The sequence below is a fragment of the Galeopterus variegatus genome, unplaced genomic scaffold (genome assembly GCF_000696425.1).
Source record: "Galeopterus variegatus unplaced genomic scaffold, G_variegatus-3.0.2 Scaffold1205, whole genome shotgun sequence".
NCBI lineage: Eukaryota > Metazoa > Chordata > Mammalia > Dermoptera > Cynocephalidae > Galeopterus > Galeopterus variegatus.
Genome location: NW_007727316.1, coordinates 281,954 through 305,477, shown reverse-complemented (window position 1 = coordinate 305,477; position 23,524 = coordinate 281,954). Strand labels below are relative to the sequence as shown.

General features: G+C 37.8%; 1 protein-coding gene across 1 annotated transcript in view; it reads right to left on the bottom strand.

Annotated features, from left to right (window-relative positions):
* SGOL2 (shugoshin-like 2 (S. pombe)) overlaps positions 1–18,737 on the bottom strand; it is a 48,094-nt gene extending 29,357 nt beyond the window's left edge. The window contains exons 1-5 of the mRNA XM_008575554.1: positions 18,627–18,737; positions 15,600–15,734; positions 13,528–13,703; positions 12,702–12,779; positions 4,776–4,861 (exon numbers count right to left, since the gene is read on the bottom strand). Coding sequence (XP_008573776.1) covers positions 4,776–4,861; positions 12,702–12,779; positions 13,528–13,703; positions 15,600–15,732 — 473 coding nt within the window. The 5' untranslated portion in view covers positions 15,733–15,734; positions 18,627–18,737. The remainder of the gene's footprint in view (positions 1–4,775; positions 4,862–12,701; positions 12,780–13,527; positions 13,704–15,599; positions 15,735–18,626) is intronic.
* Positions 18,738–23,524: the final 4,787 nt, after the last annotated feature.

Here is a 23,524-nt window from a genome sequence, read left to right as displayed (position 1 = left end):
CCCTCAGTGTCGCCCCCGTACCGGACCGGGACCGGCAACAGGATCGCAACCCTCGGCGTTGCCCCCGCGCCTCGCTCAGCCAGTGAGCGGGAACCGGTCTGTATGTGGGATCCGAACCCTCGGCGGGAGCGCCGCTGCGCTTCCCAAGCGGCACACTAGCGCATGCGCCACCGGGCCGGCCCTATTGAGCTTCATTTTATTGCACTTCACAGATATTGGTTTTTTTACAAATTGAAGGTCTGTTGCAACCCCATATCCAGCAAGTCTGTCGGGACCATTTTCCAACAGCATGAGCTCACTTCATGTTTCTGTGTCACATTTTGGTAACTCTTATAATATTTTGAACCTTTTCATTATTATTATATCTGTTATGGTAATCTCTGATTGGTGATCTTTGATGTTAAACGATTGTAATTGTTTTGGTGCACCACAAACCGCAGCCACATAAGAAGACAAACAATAAATATTGTGTGTGTTCTGACTGCTCCACTGACCAGCCATTCCCTGTCTTTCTTCTTTTCCTCGGGCCTCCCTATTCCCTGAGACAATACTATATTCAAATTAGGCCAATTAATAACCCTACAATGGCCTCTAAGTGTTAAAAAGCTAGAAATGATTAAGCTTAGTGAGGAAGGCATGTTGAAAGCTTGAGAGAGGCTGAAAGCTAGGCCTCTAGCACCAGTTAGCCAAGTTGTAAATGCAAGGGAAAAGTTGTTGAAGGAAACTAAAAGTGCTACTCCAGTGAACACACAAATGATAAGAAAAAAAGCCTTATTGCGGATATGGAGAAAGTTTGAGCAGGCTAGATAGAAGACCAAACCAGCCACAACATTCCCATAAACGAAAGCCTAACTCAGAGCAAGGCCCCAAGTCTCTTCCATCCTATGAATGCTGAGAGAGGTGAGGAAGTTGCAGAAGAAAAGTTTGAAGTTAGCAGAGGTTGGTTTATGAGGTTGAAGGAAAGAAGCCGTCTCCATAATATAAAAGTGCAAGGTGACACAGCTGATGTAGAGGCTGCGTTAAGTTACCCTGAAGATCTAGCTAAGATAATTGATTAAGGTAGCTACACTAAACAACAGATTTTTGTCAGTCAGACAAAACAGCTTTCTATCGGAAGATGATGCCATCTAGGACTTTCCTAGCTAGAGAGAAGTCAATGCCTGGCTTCACAGCCTCAAAGGAAAGGCTGACACTTTTGGGAGGGGCTAATGCAGCTGGTGACTTGAAGTTGAAGCCAATGCTCATTTACCATTACAAAAATCCTACGGTCCTTAACAATTATGCCAAAGCTACTCTGCCTATGCTATAAATGGAACAACAAAGCCTAGATGACAGCACATCTGTTTACTGCATGGTTTACTAAATATGTGAAACCCACTTTTGAGACCTACTGCTCAGAAAAAAAAATTCCTTTCACAATATTACTGCTCATTGACAATGCATCTGGTAACCCAAGAACTCTGATGGAGATGTACAGGGAAATTAATGTTGTTTTCATGACCACTGACACAACATCCATAGTAGCCATGGATCAAGGAGTAATCTTAACTTTCAAGTCTTATTATTTAAGAAATACATTTTGTAAAGCTATAACTGCCATAGATAGTGATTCCTTGGATGGATCTGGGCAAAGCACACTGAAAACCTTCTGGAAAGATTCACCATTCTAGATGCCATTAAGAACATTCATGATTCATGGGAAGAGGTCAAAATATCAACATTAACAAGAGTTTGGAAGAAGCTGATTCCAACCCTCATGGATGACTTTGAGGGGTTCAAAACTTCAGTGGAGAAAGTAACTACAGATGTGTTGCAAATATTAAGAGAACTAGATAGAATTAGAAGTGGAGCCTGAAGATGTGACTGAATTGCTGCAATCTCATGATAAAATTTTTTTTAATGGATGAGGAATTCCTTCTTATTAATGAGCAAAGTGGTTTCTTGAGATAAAATCTACTCCTGGTAAAGATGCTGTGAACATTGTTGAAATGACAACAAAGGATTTAGAATATGACATAAACTTAGTTGATAAAGCAGCAGCAGAATTTGAGAGGATTGACTCCGATGCTGAAAGAAGTTCTATTGTGGGTAAAATGCTATCAAACAGCATTGCATGCTACAGAGAAATCTTTCGTGAAAGGAAGAGTTAATTGACATGGCAAATGTCATTGCTGTGTTATTTTAAGAAACTGCCACAGCCACTCCAGCCTTCAGCAACCACCACCCTGACCAGCCAGCAGCCATCAACATCGAGGCAAGACCCTCCACCAGCAAAAAGATTACAACTCCCTAAGGGCTCAGGAGATTGTTACCATTTTTAGCAATAAAGCATTTTTTTAATTAAGGTATTAACCTTGTTTTTTTATACATAATGCTGAATAGTCTACAGTATAGTGGAAACATAACTTATATGCACTGGAAAACCAAAAAGTTCATGTGACTCACTTATTGTGATATTTGCTTTACTGTGGTGGTCTGGAACCAAATCCATGATATCTCCAAGGTATGCCTGTATATAAAGAACTCCTATGAAAATGACAGACAACCCAATAGAAAGAAATTAAACATGAATAGATGCTTAACTTCATTAGTTATCAGGGAAATTAAAATTAAATCCTCAATATAATACCAATACACACCCCCAAAATGGCTAAAATGAAAAGACACAATAACAAGTTTTGTTGAGGATATAGAACAAGAAGAATTCTCATATATCGTTGACGGCAATATAAATTAGTATAATCTCTTTAGGAAATTATTTGGCAGTTTCTCCTAAAGCCGAATATATAGAGAGAGCAAGTAATTCTACTCTGAGGTATATACCCAACAGAAACATGTACATACATTCATCAAAAGACATCTACATGGCAGTCCTATTTGTAATAGACCAAAACTGGAAAAACAATGAAATGTTCACCATAAGAAGAATGGATACATTGTGATATAATCATATAATGGAATACTATACAGCAATGAGAACAAATGATTTACAACTACACATGGCAATATGGATGAATCTCACAAACATAATGCTAAACAAAAGAAGCCAGGGACAAAAAACCAAAATACTGTATGATTTCGTTACATGAAATTCAAAACCACACATAATCAATCAATCTACAGTGTTAGTAGTCAAGATAATATTTATTCTTGGGTGGGTGTTAGGTAGTGACTAGAAAGGGGCACATGGGTATTTGAGGTATTGGTAATGTTCTGTTCCTTGGTCTGAGTATTGGTTACACAACAGTGTTCACTTTGTGAAAATTTGCCTTGCTCTAATATGTATATTACGCTTCAAATAAAAGTTCACTTAAAAAAACGCAATGAAATTTTTTAGAGGGCAAGTTGACACTTGATTCACATGTCTATATGAAACAGTATGTGCACAATGACAGTCAACATATTTTGAAAAAGTACTAAGGACCTATAAGAGTACAAAATTTAATATTTTAAAACTGCTAGAGCATTTAAAATGTACTGGTACAAAGTGGCAATAGTATACATAATAGTCAAATCAATGGAACAAACTAGAAAGAACAGAAAGTGACACAGTAGGTATGAGAATTGCTTACTATCATAGAGATAAGCATTTCAATATATAAGTGCATTTACTTGTATGCTTAAGTAAAACCACTAAACCTGTACGTTACATAACAGAAAGAACATTGTCTAATGAGGATTTTGGCCAATTCTATTAATTCATTGAGTTATTTCACCTCTCTGGGTCTCAATGAGTGTCTTTTAAAATCAAAGGTTTAAAACAGGGTGCTTTCTATGACTTATAGTCAAACTAATTAAGAAATGAGAATTTTGGACAGGAGAATAGCAAAGATAATGAAAGTTAATTTTAAAGCTTGGGGCAGTATGCAAGACAATAAAGATAGAAACAGTTACCAGATTTACCCAGCAAAAAACAACATTAGGCCAGTGGTGACCTGGAGGAAAAGAAAGGAAACAAATGAAAAGTGGTAGGACACTACAGATGAACTTGGTTATTGAACTGGGGGGTAGATTTCCTTGGAGTCCTGAAGACCAAACCTATAGCAGGATACCACAAACACTTCATTTCCACCTTAAGAGGCAACTATAGGTTGATGAATCCTGAACATTGTACAACGCACACAAACACTGATTGTGTTATATAAAATATACATACTCTGAACCAGTGTAATTCAAGTCCATAAAACTAAGAGTCCACTTGTGCCTCTTTCTTCTCTAGGGTCTATGGGAAAGCTGAATATTATTTCAAAGTTTAAAACTGAACTCTATTAGATTGTCTTCAGTTTTTTTTACTGGCACAATGGTAATAAGTACAGATGCTCTGAACTTACAAAAGGCCTGCTTCCCAACAAACCCATCATAAATTGAAAATATTGTAAGTAGAAAATGCATTTAATATACCTAACCTACCTGAAACATGCTCAGAACACTTACACTTAGCCTACAGTTGGGCAAAATCATCTAACACAAAGCCTATTTTATAATAAAGTGTTGAATACCTCATGTAATTTACTGAATACTATACTGAAAGTGAAAAACAGAATGGTCGTATGGGTGCTTGAAGTACGGTTTCTACTAAATGTGTACTGCTTTCGCACCACTGTAAAGTTGAAAAATTGTTAATTCGAACCATCATTGGGAACCATCCATATTTTATTATTTATTTTTAAATATTTTTCTATGTTTCAAGAAAGCAGTTCAAATAAAAACTATTTAAAGTCCAATTGAGAAAGAAGTTTGCAAGTCAGTATTTAACCAAGTTTTGAAGCAATTACCTTGCAAATGGAAGACGTGTCAACTTGCACTGTTTACTAATCCGTTTCTTCTTGCTAGCTGGCAGTAGAAAGGGACTCTGATTGAACTATTTTTGAAAAGAACAAAGAAAATGGGGAAAAACAGTTTCTAATCTCCTTAAATCATGTTTGTTATTAAAGTATCAAATTATACAAGGATATCATAGTAGTAGAACAGTTCTTGCATTTGCCTTCAATAGTGTTAATGAGAATAATGTGATGATGAGGTTAAAACACAGTTCATCCTTAATCATGCCACCCAAAGATAATCACTACCAATATTTTGGTATATACCCTTCCAAACTTTCTTCTACGCATAGGAATAAATACACATGTGTATGACCACATATATACAATATCTTTACACATACACAATATGTTCATGTCTACATGTATATTATATAATACATTATTGGATTTTTATAATACATATTGTAAATGGCTTTTTAAAATTCCAAGTGTGGGCGATTTTAATATATCTTTTATATTTTTGCTTTATTTTCCACATTTTCTGAACAAACATGTTTTAATTAATTAATAAGGACAAAAATCAGGCAATACACAACTGTTTTTCTATTACAGTGCTAAGTTGTAACAGAAACAGGGATATGGCCAAATTACCAAGCTGATTTTAAAATTCATATGGAGATGCAAAGGACCTAGTATAGCTAGAACGACTTTGAAAAAGAAGAATTATGTTGGAAGGCTATAGTAATTGAGACAGTGTAGTATTACCATAAAGACAGACAAATAGATCAGTAAAATAGAACTGGCAGTCCAGAAATAAACCCACAACAATCCTCTGAACCAGGAGTACTGTTAGAAAAGGCTGAGGGGACAGTGAGAACAGCTCAGCAGTAAGAGCTCCTTTCCACCCAACCATGTCAGTGGAGGACCTGTCTGGACTTCCATTCTCGTTCACAGTCTTCTTATGGGCTGATCAGTCAGGAGCAGCCATTTAGAGGAGACAGGGGAGAGACCAGAAAAAATCAAGGTTTATTATACTGACAGGTCCTAGAGATAAGAGGCACAGCACACCATGCTGGGTCACATGGAAAAGATACCAGGATGGTCAACAAGCAAAAGACAGGAACGAGAGGAAGGTTTAGGCCACAGCCTTTATTAAGGTTTCCATGTGAAAACCAGGGCAGGGTGGAAAGTTTAGGACCGGCTGGTCTGAATAATTTCAGCAGGCTCTAAGCTATTGGAGAGGCCCTACTTGCCTGGCATCTGGTCCTGGGATTATTAAGCAGAAGAATATTGCCTCCTGGAGTGTAGGGGTCAGACAGAGGAAGTCTGGCTCGGGATCAGTCAGTTTACATCTCAAAGGCATACTCCTGGCTAAGCCCAGGCTATATCTAAAAATCAGGGCTAGCCCTAGGAAGGGCAGTGTCTCCCCAGCCAGTGAAGTTGTTAAAGATGTTGAAACATCATAATACACAGAAAATAAAATGTATATACACAACACATCCCTACTCAGTGATAACAAGGAGTTATCCCCCTCCTCTAGGGTGATGAGAGAGGAAGACTAATAGAGCTAGGATTTTCACCATTTTTCTGCAGTAACATCTACCCCCCTTCATTATCTCCCTCATCCTGGTATCAGTGGAGGCCATAAAAGTAATAAGGTGCTCCTCCCTGCCCCAGCCAGGGTGGTGTCCCAACCTGAACCCCCAACCCCACCCATCAGTTACAAGGCATCCCTCCCTACCAGGGTGATGTCAACAGAGGCTGAAAGAGGAACCTAAATTTTACCCCTACTTAGCAGTAGGCAGTACTTCCCCTTACCACCAGCATGATGTCAGAGGAGGTCTGCTAAAACAGAAGACTTAAATACTATCTGGAGTGTCATAACATAATATACCTAAAAATCCCAAGATACAATAAAAAATCACTCATCATAACAAGAATCAGGAAAGTTTAAAATTGAATGAGAAAAGACAATCAACAGACACCAAAACCGAGGTGACACAAATGTTGGAATTACCTAGCAAGGATTTTAAAGCAAACAACATAAAATATTTCAACAAGCAATTACTGACATGCTTACAATAAATAAAACAATAGAAAGTCTCAGCCAAGAAACAGAAAGTCTCAGCAAGTAAATAGATGTAAAGAACCAAACAAAAATTTAGAACTGAAAAATACAATAACCAAAATGAAATAAAATATCCAATGGGCTCAACAGCCAAACAAAGAAGACAGAAGTAAATTTTAAAAACTGGTGAACTTGGAGACAGAACAGAAATTACGTGAATTAGATAAGAGTGAAAAGAGACTGAAAGTGTCAAGGATTTGTGGATTACAAGGGTACAACAAAAGACATAATGTTCTTGTCATCAGAGTCCCAGGAGAGAAGAATGAAGGAAAGGCTGGGAAAATATTTGAAGAAATACTGGTTGAAAATGTCCCGAACTTGGCAAAAACATCAACCTACTCATTCAAGAAGCTAAGTAAACCGCAAAAAGTATAAACCCAAAGAAATTCACACCAAAACACAACAAAGTCAAAATTCTCAAAACTAAAGACAATGAAAAAATGTTGAAAGCAGTGAGAGAGAAATGACATCTTACCTGCAGAGTTAAGAGAGAATAAAAAATAAAGTTAACAGTGACTCAAAGTTAGGAAAGTAACAATAAAATAAACAAAGAAAAGCAGGAGGACTTATTAAAAATAAAAGCAAAAATATAATAAGTTTGAAACACCAAAACAAGAGAACTCAAAATTAAATTAATTTGATGGTTCTTTTAAAAGAACAAAATAGGAAAAAGGCAATAACCTAACACCATGAAGAAAAGACAGGGAAAATCCCAAATACACAAAATCAGTCAACTGGTGAAATACAACACAAACAAAACTAAAAGAATAATGACAGACTACTTTGGTCAACTCTGTGCAAATCAATTTAAAAACCTGGATGAATCAATTTAATAAAATTGGCCACAAAGGAGAGAAAGACATTTTCCTAAGCAGACCAATATCCACAGAATAAATAAATAAAGTTAACCAAGAGCTACCACTCCCACCAAAAAAGTCCCAGGTCTAGATCGCTTCACAGAAGAATTCTACCAAACCTTTAAAGAAAAATAACTCTAATACTATATCACTATTCCAGAGCATAGGAAAAGGAAAACATCCAAATTCTTTTAATGAGCTTAGCATATATAACATTTTTACCAATGCCTAAAGACTGTATAGAAAGAAAACTTGAGACAGATCTCACTTATGTATAACAATAAATCCTAAACCAAATAGTGGCAAAAAGAATTCAACAACACATTAAAATAATAATAAATGATTTCTGAAATTTATTCCAGAAGTACAAAATTAGGAAAGCTACTAAAACAAGGAATCATATTAAGACACCTAAAAAGAAAGACCATATGATCAGCACCATACTAAAAAGGCACTTTACATTATTTACCATTATTTTTATTTAAAAAGCTCAGTCACATTGAGATTGCAGGATACGTACCTTGCTCTTTTTAAAAAAGCAAGCATCATCCTTAATGGGGAAACACTATTCAACATTTTATAAGTATTTATTGCACTCTACTGCATTCTAGACATTGTTCTGGTATAGACAAAAACCCTGCACTCAAGAAGCTTACATTTGGATGGGATGAAGGATAAAACAATATTAATGAGTAAAATTATGTTATATAGTGTTAAGTGCTAAGGAGAAAAATTAAAGTGGTAAGCACGATATGAAATGTAGGGGTGGGGGCGGGGAAGTGTTAAAATACAGAGTGCGAGGGAAGGCTTCACTGAAGTGACTTTAGGACACATTTGGAAGCAAGAGAATTCACTACATGGGGAAGAATGAGTATAAAGGCACTGTGGTGGCAGCTTGAGAGAGTGGGAAGAAACCTGTGCTGAGGAGATTAAAGAGTGAAAGGAGGGGGAGATAGTAAATTAGGGGAGAGAAAAGAGAAATAACAAGAGTCTCAGCTTTCAGATCAAATCCGCAAAGAGATGAGAAGAGAAGCCACTGGAGGGTTTTAAGCAGAACCTAACATTGTAACAGGAACTCTCTGACTGTTACAATGAGAAGACACTACAGAGAGGCAAGGGCAGAAACAAGAAGCCCAAGTTGGGATGCTATCACAATATTCAGGTAAGAGACACAGGTAATGGTGCCCTGGACATGGGTGTGAGAGAGGATCATGAGAAGTGGTAGAATTCTGGATTTTGAGGGCAGAGCTAAAAGGATTTCCTAAAGGATCAGATATGGGGTGTGAAAAAAAAGGTAGGAAAAGAGAGTTGTAATTACCTCAGAGGAAGACTTTAAAAGGGACTGGTTTGGTGGCAAATACATCCAAACAGATGCCACATAGGTAGATGCAAATTTGGGAATCATCAATATACAGCAGTAATTAGAACCATGAGACTGGATGAAATTATGTAGGGGGGAGAGAGTGTAGACAAAAAAGAGAAGTCCAAGAACTGAATACTGGAACACTTCCAAAACCTGGCAGTCATGAAAATAAAGAGGAACCAGCAAACAGACTGAAAAAGAACAGCCAGGAAGGTAGGAAGAGACTTAGAAGAGTGTAGTACCCTAAAAGTCAAGTGAAGGTCAGTATAAGGACCAAGAATTATCCACAGGTTTTTGCAACATGGACATCAATGGTGACTTTCAAAAGAGCAGTTTTAGGAGAGTGGTGGCAAAAACACAATTGGAGTGGGTTCAAGAGAAACTGGAGACAGTCTAAACAACTCTCAAATAATTTCGCTACAAAGGAGAGAATTGAAATAGTTATTGGGAGGTAAGTGGAGTAAGAAGCTTTTTTGTTTGTTTTAAAATGAGAGATAATAACATCTTTGCATCCTCGTGGGAATAATCCAGAAGGGAGGAAAAAAATAAACAATGCAAGAGGGAAAGGCATTCTACACTAATGTCAAGCCAACAGCAAAAGACAACCCAAGTGTCCAACAACAGGAGCCTAGTTAAATAGATTATAAGTCCATTCAACATCTATCCCAAGCAGCACTAAAAAAGGATGAAGAAGCACTCTGTGTAATCATATGGAGAGATACACAAGTTATGTCACTAAAAAGAAAAAGTAAGACATAAAACAGTTGGTATAGCATGCTATCTTTTGTGTAAGAAAGAAAATTTTTAAAATATTTGTATTTTTTGTTTGTTTTAATGTAAAGAAACAAATGAAAGCAGGCCGGCCCTGTGGCTCACTCGGGAGAGTGCGGTGCTGATAACACCAAGGCCAAGGGTTCGGATCCCACATAGGGATGGCCGGTTAGCTCACTGGGTGAGCATGGTGCTGACAACACCAAGTCAAGGGTTAAGATCCCCTTACCGGTCATCTTTTAAAAAAATAAATAAATAAAAAATAAAATAAAATAAAATAAAATAAAATAAAATAAAATAAAATAAAATAAAATAAAATAAAATAAAATAAAATAAAATAAAATAAAATAAAATAAAATAAAATAAAATAAAATAAAATAAAATAAAATAAAATAAAATAAAATAAAATAAAATAAAATAAAATAAAATAAAATAAAATAAAATAAAATAAAATAAAATAAAATAAAATAAAATAAAATAAAATAAAATAAAATAAAATAAAATAAAATAAAATAAAATAAAATAAAATAAAATAAAATAAAATAAAATAAAATAAAATAAAATAAAATAAAATAAAATAAAATAAAATAAAATAAAATAAAATAAAATAAAATAAAATAAAATAAAATAAATAAATAAAAAATAAAATAAAATAAAATAAAATAAAATAAAATATTTGTATTTTTTGTTTGTTTTAATGTAAAGAAACAAATGAAAGCAGTTACCTGCATGAAGTATAGGGAGAAGAGAGGATGGAGAAGAAAGTAGCTGGAAGCAGGACAGGAGCATGTGAGAGACTTCCTCATTCTATACTGTTTCTATATTGTTCTGGTATTAGAACCACATGTCTATATTATCCATCACCCTCCCCCCTCAACAACTGAAAAAAAAGGAATCATGAAACTTAACATGCAAAAGTTAGCTTGTTATAAGTCCAAGAAAGTGGACACCTAAATTGTATGCTCTACCTTTGTCCCCCAGCTTCTGTATCTACCTACTCTCTGTTTATTACTTTTCCTTAATTTAAATGCTGATCTCAGCCCTCTTCAAGTTCTCGAAAAAGAATCACACAAAAAGCATCTGGGAATAATGTTGACTTTACTAAAGATTTTTTTAAAGAACCAATGGAAGGAAGTGGCTTTATGTCACATAACTCACAACAAATAGTTGGCCCATTTTTTAGGGCTATCTGTCCTCCAAAGTTCCTTGGGTATGGGTGATAGGACCCTCTCCACTTGCACATCTTACCAAACTAGCTTCTTTCTCTTACTCTCCAGGTCAATTCCTGTAGTGACTGTGTACTCTCCACTACTGTATCAGATACCATCTTAGTAATTTATTTAGGGCAGTTCAATTCTGCCCTGCAAGCTGACCAGGAAAACAGAGACCCCTTGCTGACTCCCCCCACTCACCCAGTAGAAAGCATCTCTTCTTAGAGGATGCTAAATGTTTAAGACACAGCCCTGGTCAATGGCTGTACTAGGTATCACATTTACAATGCTAGCAGTTAGCTACACTTCCTTTGAACATTATCCCACAGGGACATTTGCATAAACCCTTTCTTCATCCAAATGTGGATTAAGTTAAACCATAAACTACCTACTCTTTGGCTAGCTTTCATAAAAATTCTGACAAAGGAGCTAAATATTGACCACATAGGTTGAACGAGTTCACACCTTCTTAACATAAAGACTAGGATGCATTTAAAGATCAATAAAGAGCTTTATAAATTACATTTAAAAGTTTTTAAAAGAAGGTATTTTTCAGAAAATTTAGAAAACAGGAAAATACATATACAGTAAAAAAGTAATAACATTGATTGTGCTCTTTCTATCGTCAGAACACATACAATATCATTATACATGCCTTGCAGAAGAGAAAACTAAGGTCCAAAGAGTTTAAGTCCAAGGTCATAGAGCCAGGAAGTAGCAGAGTTGGGATCTAAGTATAGGCAATCCCATTTAAAACCCACCCTTTGAAAATTGAGACTTTACTAAACTTTCTTAGTTTATATTACATATATTTTTCCTTCTCATTAATTATTCCTTCACACTATTTTTCCGATTTAGATACTTGAGTTAATTTCACTAATATTTGGTCCTTCTCCCTTCCTGATTTTTCTGATTTAATTTTCCTTGTGCTAGATTACAAGAGCTCTTTAACTATTGATATTAATGCTTTGTCTGCCATGTTTAAATAATTTTCCAGTTTGCCATTTATCTCTTATTTTTATGACTTCTAACTTTCTGAAAATTTTTTTCTGAGGAAAATCCATCAATAACTTCCATTATTGTTTCTGTCTTTGCTTCTAGGTATAGAATGGCCTCTCTTATCTAACTTGAATTAATTTGTATTTTCTCTTCATTTTCTATGATTTCCTTTTATATATTTAAATCCATCTAGAATTTATTTTAGAGAATGATATGAAGTAGGATCTGCCTTTATTTTTTCCCCAAATAGAGGCACAGGTTTTTCAATCATGTCCCCCTTTTTTTTTTTTTTTTTAAATAATACAAATTCTTTCCTAATCTAAAATGCTACCTTTCTACTAATGTCTTTATGTTTCTGAGTCTGTTTAGGGGCCATTATGTTACACTGAGCTGTCTAATCCGGTTACTTTTAACCAAAACCTAATTTTATATAATAATTTTAATAACCTATTATACAAAATGATAATATGCTGTTAACAAGTTAAAACTGTTATTATTCTCATTCCCTTACACAAAGTTAGAAATATGAAATGCTAACCTTGATGCCATTTAACTTTCTCAATTCTCCTCAGTAATGCTAAAAAATGACACTACTCAAATTCTACTTACCTCAGAAAGACTGCTCATTTCAATTGCAGTTATCAAGCTATTGCTCATGAGTGCTTCTATTTCAATAAGCTTCTTATTCTGTATATGTAAAATAAAGACCCCTTTTCATCAAGATCACATTAAACTAAAACAGTACTATATCGTATAATCCAAATAGTCACACATATACACACACATACACATACGTATTTTGAATGCTTTTGAGCTATCAATTTAATTTTCCTACTTTTTTTTGTCTTCTCCTGGCAATTGAACATAGTTTGTGAGCCACAGAAATTTAGCCCTCAAGTATAGTATGTCATTTTTCCATTTTCTATTAATTTATACTCATTTTAGATTTAGCACTATAGTTGCAGCCAAGCTAACCATTGGCTTTCACTGCCCTGTCAACAGAGTCGGAAGTTGGAAGGAAAAGCAAATACTACAATCTTCATTCTATTTGGCTTGTGGCCAGTGAAATGCTGAGATTAAAGGAGAATGCAAACACTCTGGGAACTCCCCTCCTTTCAATTCACTGGAGGAATTATGCCCATGTTTTAAAAATGTATTAATGCATCAAGCTTTGCTCAAGATAAACAATCAAATGTTGATCAAGGTATTATACTGATTTGCAGAGCACACAAGCACACATTTAAAATTTAGACTTAAGACACCTATTTTATTACCCATTAACAATTTGTACTTTAACATAAATTTATATGGCATACTTTCAATAAGTTTTCACAACAGTTGAGATCTGAAAAAACATTTTCAGAGCTTTTATAACAATGTAGTTTAAAAGATTTAAGTTATAATTTAGAATTTGAAAATAATATAGTTTCCTTACCAAGTTATTTAGCTTTAGGCGAAGAAATGCGTTCTCAAAATTCAGTTTCTCCACTTCTTTTTGCAGTACCATCTTTTCAGTTGTAACTCTTCGAGAATTCTCTTTCTCTCTACTAAGAGCCTGAGCTAATGCCCTGTTGTTGTGCTTCAAAGAAATTTTAAAAATAGAAGAATTGTCTGTAAAAAGATTTTTAAAAGAGTTAATATTAAACTTATACCTTAATAAATTTTCACATTCCTCAGTAATACTATTTTAGACAAAATGCATTTCACTTTATAAGTTTTAACTGAAGGTTGGAAAAGAAGAAAATGATAATACACCCAAAGTTTGGAAACAGAGCTAGGAGTAAGAGGACTGTATTATAGACACAGTATTCTAGATAATCAGATCAGTCACAAAAATTTCACCTTGACACTTGTTGCCCTATCTTCCTTCCTATCTTTGACTAGGAAGTAGAATGGAGAAGCTGATCCCATGCTCTAACTGGAGATGTCCATAGGAATTAGGATAGCCAATCTGTAAAAATTGTCAAGCCAGTGCCTGAAGCTCCAGAACTAGACAAATTAGTTAGTACTCCCAAAGTCCATTTTTTAAATCTCTAGTGAAAGGGGGTATACTAACTGCAATGTTGGGACAGATCATCTAAACCCTGTGGGACCTTCCACCTGTATCCAAAAGATCTTACTGCTTATTTCTAAGCATCTATTGAAATCTAAACTTGACCTCTTCTCTTTAAAAGCACTATGTAAATATGATTTATATCACTCCTGGGTTGGTCGATTAGCTCAGCTGAATACAGCATGGTGTTGTAACACCAAGGTCAAGGGTTCGGATCCCTGCACTGGCCAGCCCCCCTCCCATCCCTCCCACCCCCCAAAAAAAATCAGTCCTCAAAATGCTTTTCTGTTGGTAGCAAAGAAATTTCATTGTGAATTCCTTGGTAAAGCTCACCTTAAAAATAGCGTATTTCCTTAGTACACTTAAAGCACAATTTTCACAGTTTTGATTTATATGCCATTATTCACTATTCAATAACATATTCCTCTGAATGAAAGAACAGTGTATATAAAATAAGTTTTATAAATTTAATAATAGTTTTTAAGTACTCAGGGAAAGTTTGGGAATCTAAAAACAGGGTCCAAAAAAGTACTTTATCTTCGGTACAGAGAGAGTAGTTTCAGATAGCCATCCTTGCTATAGTAAATGGAAATAGACTAGAACCAGTTTAGGATCTCCAGAAGCTAAAGGGTGATAACATTTTCTGGTTGTACTCCTCAAACTCTGCATATTCCTTTGTAACAGTGGGTTGTAATGGTCCTGCCAAAGACAGCAGGCAACAGCCACTGTAGATGGCGGTCTGATACAAAACATGGCCCTAGCAACCTGGGTAGGAGCAACATCATGATTTAAAGATACTCAGGAGGTTCAGCTATTGCATAAGGTACATGTAATCGTCTTGTATGTCACAGGAGCCATATCCGCAGGAAATGTGACTACAAGGATACCACCCCCAACTCCTGCTAAGATGGGCACAAACCATTGAGATCATTTTTGGAAGTAATTAATATTTGTCTTGGGGAATTTTCCCATCTCTTTTTTTTGCCCTTCTGACATCTTAACTCCAAAATTCATGAAATCCCATTTCCGATGTACTCAGTGCTCTCATGATAAGCATTGGTTATATAAAAATCACCCACTACAGCACTCTGAGCCAACCACCTCTAGTTTACCCATCATCCAGTTGCTACAACATGCCAGAACAATATGTTACTCTTTTTAGCTCTTTTTCATAAAAGTCACACTGATATTTTCTTTGCAGTGTAGGAGGAAGCTGCCTTGGGCCACCCCAGCCTCACTGCTAAAAATCCAGTTGTCACCACTGAGGGTAAATCACCAAAACCACCCAATAATAGGAACTGAAGGAGACAGAAAGGATCAAATGGAAAAAAGTATCAGTTAACAAAATAGTCCTTTTAGTAATTTTCCATACTTGATAAAATAAGGTACCAAATATATCAATTCTCCAGGGAAAAGTAAAAATATGAGTGTATTTTAAAACTAACCGCACTTACTTAATATTTTTGTTTTGATTTTTGAAGCAAGAGAAACATTCAGCTTAGCAGTCTTTGAAATTCTTTTGTCTTTTGCATGTCTCTTAATTCCTGAGGTAAAAAGCGAGCCAGTTTCTGTCACTGGGCACTCCATCACTGAAGTGGGAAAAAAAAGCAAGCAAGCAAGCATAGTATTGTTTAATAAGAGAAAAAAGAGTAACTGATAAATACATTCTAAAAAGTAACAATCATAACAATAATTTACTTTGTACAGTATCTGCAAAACCCTTTGTATAAAATCTGAAAGTATGAATGTAATCAAAAGTGGTTTAAAGTAGAACCCAAAAAGGTAAATGACTTTGTTTTTTCTCTCAAACCTATACTGTATTACATTTATAAACCAGGCACTAGGCACAGCACTGGGGACAGATGACAGGATATGGTCCCTGCTCTCATGGAATGCATGGTCCAGCGTGGGTATAGACACTGTTTTGACATAATTGTAAGAAGTGTAACCTTAGAGATATACACAGAGTGTAATATGTACAGAAGAGATATACTTAATCCAAGGGGGCAGGAGCTTGAGGAACAGGCAGGAAATCTTAAACTTGTCTATTTGTCCATTAGATTTATGGTCTATTATGGAAACAGGAACATAAAGAAATCATTACATTATAGTATGACAAGAATAATGGCTACAATACACAGTCCATAGAAGTTATTAACTCTGCCTGGGCAAAGGAAAAGAATCAGAGTTTCATTGAGAAGGTGCAATTGATGTTGAGCCATGTGCTTGGACAGGACCAACCTCCCCAATCCTCCATTCCCTCCTCAAGCTTCCTTGCTCCCATCTGTGGAGATCCAGGGAAAAAAACCTTGTCTCCTGCACCTGCCTGAACCCCAGTACTCAGCCTCTCCACCATTACCTGTCTTGAGTCCGCAGGACTAATCTCACTGTGCTCTTTATGTCAATCACCACAAGAATCCCCATACGTAACCATCATCTCCCTCACTTTAATCTCCCTCCAGTTCTGCACATCCTTCATTTGGTCCTGGGGTAGGCTGAAAAATGTTCTCTCCTCTCCCCACTAAATATCAAGTCCCTGTAATTCCAAACCTTATATGGATAAAAGGGTCTTTGCGGATTTGACTAAGTTGAGGATCCTGTAATGAAAAGATTATCCTGGATTATCCAGGTAGGCCCTAGATACCATCTCAAGTGCTTTACAGGAGAGGGCAGAGACGAGTGATGCAGCCACCAGAAGCTGAATGAAGCAAGGAATGGATTCTCCCTTAGAGCCTCCAGAGGGATTGCAGCCCTGCAGACACCCAGATTTGAGCTCCATGATACTGAGTTTGCACTTCTGGCCTCCAGTACTGTGAGAAAACTAATTTCTGTTGTTTAAGCCACTTCATTTGCGGTAATGTGTTACAGCAGCCAAAGAAAACAAAAACAGTTTCCATCTCTCACCCTTGCCCAACTCATAAAGTCCTCTAGAACTCATAGTCCATCATCAACAAAAGCTCTGTTAGTCTCAATCTCTTCTCTGAATGTTCCCTTCATCTTATGGAACCAGCTTCTTCCCAGAGGACACAGATTCTCCTGCAGTCCTATCAGGTAAGGGCTGCTTTTTTCTCCCATCGCCGTCCTAGAGGTCACACCACATTCATTCTTGCAGACCATTCATCCTCCCTAAAAATTCCCAGCCTGAATACAATGTCATTAGACTCCATTATCACATACCCTTCATTGTTACTGTCAACTACCAACCCCTGGTTAATCCTCTTAACTCGTTGATAATTTCATATCCTGGCTCACTGTTATTCTCTCAGAACACTGAAGCAACCTGTGGAAAACTTCCTCAAAACTCCTCTTACAATTACCTACCATCATCTGTATCCGTGTATTTGTCTTCTTTTCTGCTGTTATAATGAACTGTCTGTGCTCCTATCTAAGGCCAAGCTTGCCTTACTTCCATATGGATCCATGCACTGGATCCATGCCTTCTTGCCTCCTCAAAGGCAACACACCAACAATTCTCTGCTCTACATCATCATCTACCTCATCAATTTTTTCCTTCTCCCCTGGTTCATTTTCATGAACATACAATGATACTGCTATTTCCCTCATCCTAAACAACCCTATTTTGTTCACACTTCATCCTCAGAATACCACTCCAATTCTCTGCAGACCTTTACAGCAAAACTCAAAAAAAAAAAAAAAAAAAAAACCCAAGGGGGGAAAAAAAACTGTATACTCAGCGATATGATCTTAAAACCTCTCCAAGTCTCAATTTCCACATTTATAAAATTATTGAAAATAAGGGCATCTACTCGTAGGGACTAAATGAGCCAGTGTATGTGCAGTGCCTAGTATGGAACCGGGCGCACAGTCAGCACTCCATATCACCTATTTTTTATCACTCCGAAGCTCTTGTCCGGCCAGCACCTCAGCTATCTAAGTACGAAACACTCAGTTCCACATCCAATTCTCCTCAACTGGATCCCTCCCCTAGAATGACCACTGTCCCTATTCCCTACCGAAACGCTACCTGTACACCAGGAAGACCCAGTTCAAGTTCTCGGTCCTCCCCAGTCTTCCATCGCTTCTTCGCCTTCGGCCAGCTTCCCTTCTAAACGAGCGCTCCCAACGAGAGGGCTGCTCCAAGAACTTCGGCAGCGCCTAACAGTCACTCAGCAGATATTCATCGAGCGCTCACAATCAACTAGGAATTGTCGTAGAAGCAGGGAGTACAGCAGTCTACGAAGACAGGAATCCCTTCTCTCAAGGAGCTGACTAACCGGTGGTTCGCCCCCTGGACCAGCTGGGCGCTCAAGTCGCGACGACAAGAGGCAGTGACTCAGATCCAAAACCCGAACGCCGCCAACGAGCCCCCCGGAGCCGGTGCAGGGGCCGCGCTCGGGGATCCGGGAGGGCTAAGGGCAGGTCGGAGACCCAGGCGGACAGTAACGGGAAGTCCGACTCGAGAAGGCACCGATCCCGCCAGACGGGGCGGCCACGCCAAATGTCACAGATCACTGACTTACCGCCCTTTTAGCGTGCGGCAGCACCATCAGGCATCGGGAGCTAGGCGCGCAGCCCCTCCCGGGGCTCGGGTTTAAACTCCGTAGCCGTTAGCGGTTGGCACATCAGCCAATCAGGTCCGAGAAGGCGGCGCAAAGGAGCGCGGTTATCGGGAAGTGGGAGGCGGAAGGGGCGGGACGCCGCTGGGAGGGCTGGAGGGGGCGTGGCCAGGCCGCCATGGCGGCGCAGCCTGCGGCCTTGAGCTGCTGGTGGCTCGGTCTCTGCCAGCGTTGATGAGAAGGGAACGCGCCACTCTCAGAAATACGTTTAAGGCTTCACAGCCACCTGAAGCCTGTTGGACGGTTTATGTTGTTTACGATATTACCGTAAGACTGCTATGTAATCTTAACATCTCTAAGTCTCTAATTTCCACATTTTTGGGAGGGAAACATAATTGATTATTCATATTCGTTGAGTACAGAGTTGACTATCAATACTTAGTCACAATTGTATGCAATATGTGATGATCAAATCAGGATAATTAGCATATTCATCATTACAAAACGTAATCGTTCTTTGTGTCCATTAACTAATTTCTCGCTAACCTCTCTTCTACCTTCCCCTTTCCCACCTGTAGTAACCACAGTTTGTTCTCTCCTTCTAAAAGTTCAACATGTTCTTTCCTTCTTCCTTCCTGCCTTCCTGCCTTTCCCGGCTGCTGGCCGATTTCTTTACTTTTTAGCTGAACTGCCACATTTATAAAAGTATAGAAAATAAGGGCCTCTCCTTGTAGGGACTAAATGAGCCAATGTATGTGCAATGCCTAGTATGGACCCAGCACACAGCACTCCATAATATCACCTATTTGTTATCCTTGTGTTCGTAATTGTGATGCCAGCACAGTTTTCACTTAATAGCCCTCCCCATTTTTCTTTTAACTTTCTGAGGGAAAGGAGACATTGACATTTCATTGAAAACCATGGATCTCATTAATATTTAGATCTTGTACTAATGGTCTGTTTTCACTGAATATACAAGAATGGCATTTTCTGTTATGCACACTACATTAAAAAATGTATTATTCATTTTATGTTCCAAGTACCTTTGCTTAGTTTTCTTTGACGAATGACTTTTACAATCTGTACAAAGAATTTGGAGAAACTACAGAGAATAAATCTTCTCTTTCTTGCCATTAGACTGAAAATAAAAATAGCTTGTTAAATCGGGGTTTTAATATTTGATTATACAGTAATGCAGTCAACTTCATATTCTTGTCAATTTTTTGCTCATTTGAGGACATTTGAGAATCACAACTTTCTATTTACTGTAGAGAATCTAGACAAATGATGCAAAACACGCCTTTGAGTTAAGACTTTTCAAGATCAGTCTCCAAACATCTGTTTATATGAATCTTGTGTAAGTAGAAAAGTATTTATTGATTGGCCAGCTGCTAAAATTGCATAGTAAAATAAAAACTTCAATAATAGTGGTTTAGAATGTAATATATTGGTTATAGAAATTTTTGGTTACCTAGAAGTTAGCTAGTACCATATCTTTTTTTACCCAGCCTGACATATTAAATGCTCAATATATGTTTTATGTTTCTTTAAATGCTCAATATATGTTTTATATTTCTTTATCATGGCTTTTCTACTTAATGCTTATTTAATCTTGGCCAAGTCACTTAACCACTCTGAGCTTCTGTTTCCTCATTTGTAAAATAGGGTTTAATAACAACATCCAATGTCTTTATGATGGTTCCAATCAACAAACCCTACTGTTCAAATACATTAATATTGCTTTCTTCCCAACTGGCTCATTTTGTTCTACACCTTCCAAACAAAAATAAAAAGGAAAGGGAGACAGGGAAATCACAGGTAGAAGAATTATCAAGACATGAAAACCAACACCTCTTTTATAAAAAAAATTGCTGACCATCTTAGAGCAGTTGAGAGGATTTAAGTGCTCTGTAAATTGTAAAATATAAATTTTTATAATATACAACCATAAACCTAAAAAGTATAATTAATTGGGCTGCGTTTAATCTGATCTCAGCCTACTTTCCAGTCATTTGCATTTTGTGTCTTGGTATAATGGATAAAGGCAGGAGCCCTGGTAATACAGGAACCTGGAGATAACATTACTTGTAGCTGTGTGTTCGTTGTTGCAAGTTCCTCATCTGTAAAATATATCAGATAAATTAAATGAACTAACAGTTTGTTCTATTGTGATACTTTCCTGCACTAGGTGCTGATTTTGTTTCTCTCCCTCTGTTTTCTTTTAATCTTACACTCATTAGTTGCCTGATTTTCTCTACCTAAGGGTAGATTCTAGTCAAATAAAATTTGGTTGTCCTGATCCATACCTCCCACTCTAAAAAAGGGGAGGGAAAGAGAGAGAAAGGCTAGCTGCCAAAAAAAAAAAAAAAAGAAAGAAAGAAAGAAAAGAAAAAGAAAAAATGTTCTTTAACATATCAATTTTACTAAAACAAAAATCATCCAAGAAAAACAGTCCCTGAGCAGGGGCCAAGCAAAAGACACTGCAAATCAATAAACTAATAAAACAAAGTAGAAATAGTGTACTTATATTTTATTAAGCCATCTGATCTGATCATTTGTACCAGTCTGGCAGGCTGAATTGCACTAACCCAGGGTGCATAGAGGCAGAAAAGGATATTGTAAGAAAAACTAACCAAAGGTGATAGAAGCAGAAAAGGATATTGGGTGGTTTAAAACATTTCTGGAGAAGATAGAGATACAGGCTCAGAAAACAAAATAAGGGGACCTTGGCAGCAGACAAGGTCTTAGCCACAGTCATGCTAGCAAAATAGCCCTGTGAGGGTGCTGCTGATCCTGCACAACCAACAGTGGCACTAGATGCTGCCACTGAGATCACCAGTGTTGCTGCCTCTGGAAAAAGTGGGCATGGCTATGCTGCAGTTCCCCCATGCCTGTGGCATGGCATCACTGGCTCCTATCACTAGACATGGGCAGAACACACGTGACTGGTCAAGCCTAAATCACATGCCACAAGTCTTAGCTGCAAGGGAGTCCCAACAGCCTGTCTTGCTTTTTTTGGTTTCTTAGTAGAAAACAATCTGCCTTGCACCTAGACTGCTAAGGGGAGGAATTACCCATACTCAGAAAGGCCATTTTGAATTGGGCAGCCAAAATAGTGACAAAGGTTTATTTTGGTGTTTTATGCTACTTTATTAAAATTGTTATTTCTGTATTCTTTAACAGAAAGACTTCCTCCTGTGCTGGATCAGAGATAGGTGTTAATTATAACAACACTGCATTCAGCTCTTTAAATGCCTTTTTTTTTTTTTTTCCTTTTTGTCTTTTTTACTGACCGGTAATGGGATCGCAACCCTCGGTGTTGCACCCGCACCACGCTCAGCCAGTGAGCGGGAACCGGTCTCCACATGGGATCCGAACCCTCGGCAGGAGCGCCGCCGCGCTCCCAAGCGGCGCACTCTCCAGTGCGCCACCGAGCCGGCCCATTAAATGCCTTTTTAATTCTCACAATGACCTTGTGTGTTAAGTACTATTGTTTCCTTTTCACGGTTGAGGAAACTGAGGCAGAGAAAATTTAAATAACTTCTGCAAGGTTTAGTAAATGGTACAGCTGGTATTTGAACCCAGAAAGTCTGGCCTGGGCCTCTTTGAGACAGTGCAAAAAGTGGTTTGTTATCTGTCACTTTGGTTTTGAGGCATGTCATGCATTATGAGAATTTCCTCACGTCGCCTGCTTTCCAGCCTCCTCTTTTTCTTCAGTATATATTTATCAAGAGTTGCTTTAGCACCTGGCATTCTGTTGGGGTGAAGATGGATAAGGTAAATTCTCTTTCCTTAAGAGAGAAGGCAGACAATCAAACAGTCCATTCCCATACATTGTGATAAATAGACCTTTAAAAGGACTTGCAGAAGATGCTATCAAAGCAATTAGGAAGCAAAGAGCAGCTCTTAAAGAAGAAGAAAGCAAGCCTTCAGGGGAAGCCAAGCTGCAGTGGAACTTGGCTAAGTTGGGATTCTTTGGGCTGACAGCACACAGCCTGTTCCAGGAAGTAGCTCAGAACTGCTGAGGCACAGGGAACATGTGGCCAAATGGTGGGAGCAAAGCCTGAAATGTTAGACAGAAGTCGGGTCATCATGGGTTCCCAGCTAAGGAGGCTTTACTTGTGGGAACAATGGGAGGAAGGGGGGAATATTAGTCCATTTCTGTTGCTTATAATATAAATACTTGAAAATAGGTGATTTATAAAGAAACCAAAACTTATTGCTTACAGTTTCGGAGGCTGAGAGTTCAAAGTCCAGGGAAAACATATGTTGAAAGGCTTGGTGGTGGCAACAGTGACCCAGGGGTCTCACATGGCAGAAATGGTGGAGCAGAGAGAAAGAACTTTTCATGCACTCTTCCTTTAAAGCCCTCATAACCACACCCATGGCCACTATTAATCCATTCACTATGGCAGGGTCCTCACAGTCTAATCAACTCTTCGAGGCCCCACCTTTCAATTACCATAATAGGATTTTCCACCCTCTTAACACTGTTACAGTGGGGACAAAGCCTCCAATATATTAAACTTTTGGGGAACATAATTCAGTCCACTGCAGGGAGCTCTGGTAAAGTTTAAGAAGGGAAGTGATAAAATCCAGGAGCAATGCTGGGGATGTATGAAAGGGGGCTGGGAAACTTGAGGTGATTCAAGAATGTTTCTGTGGTTTAGGCAGGAGCAGGGAATGTAAATAGGTCACCAAGCCTCCTTACCTCTCACCTAGGTGTATGTATGTGTGGAAGGGAGGTTTCTCTGAGAAGGGATAAAGTAATCAGGGGACTTGCTGCACTGTTTGTCTGGCTGGATAACCTCCAGCAGTGGTTCTCATTGTGGCTCTTTTACCTACACTACCCTAGTCCAGAG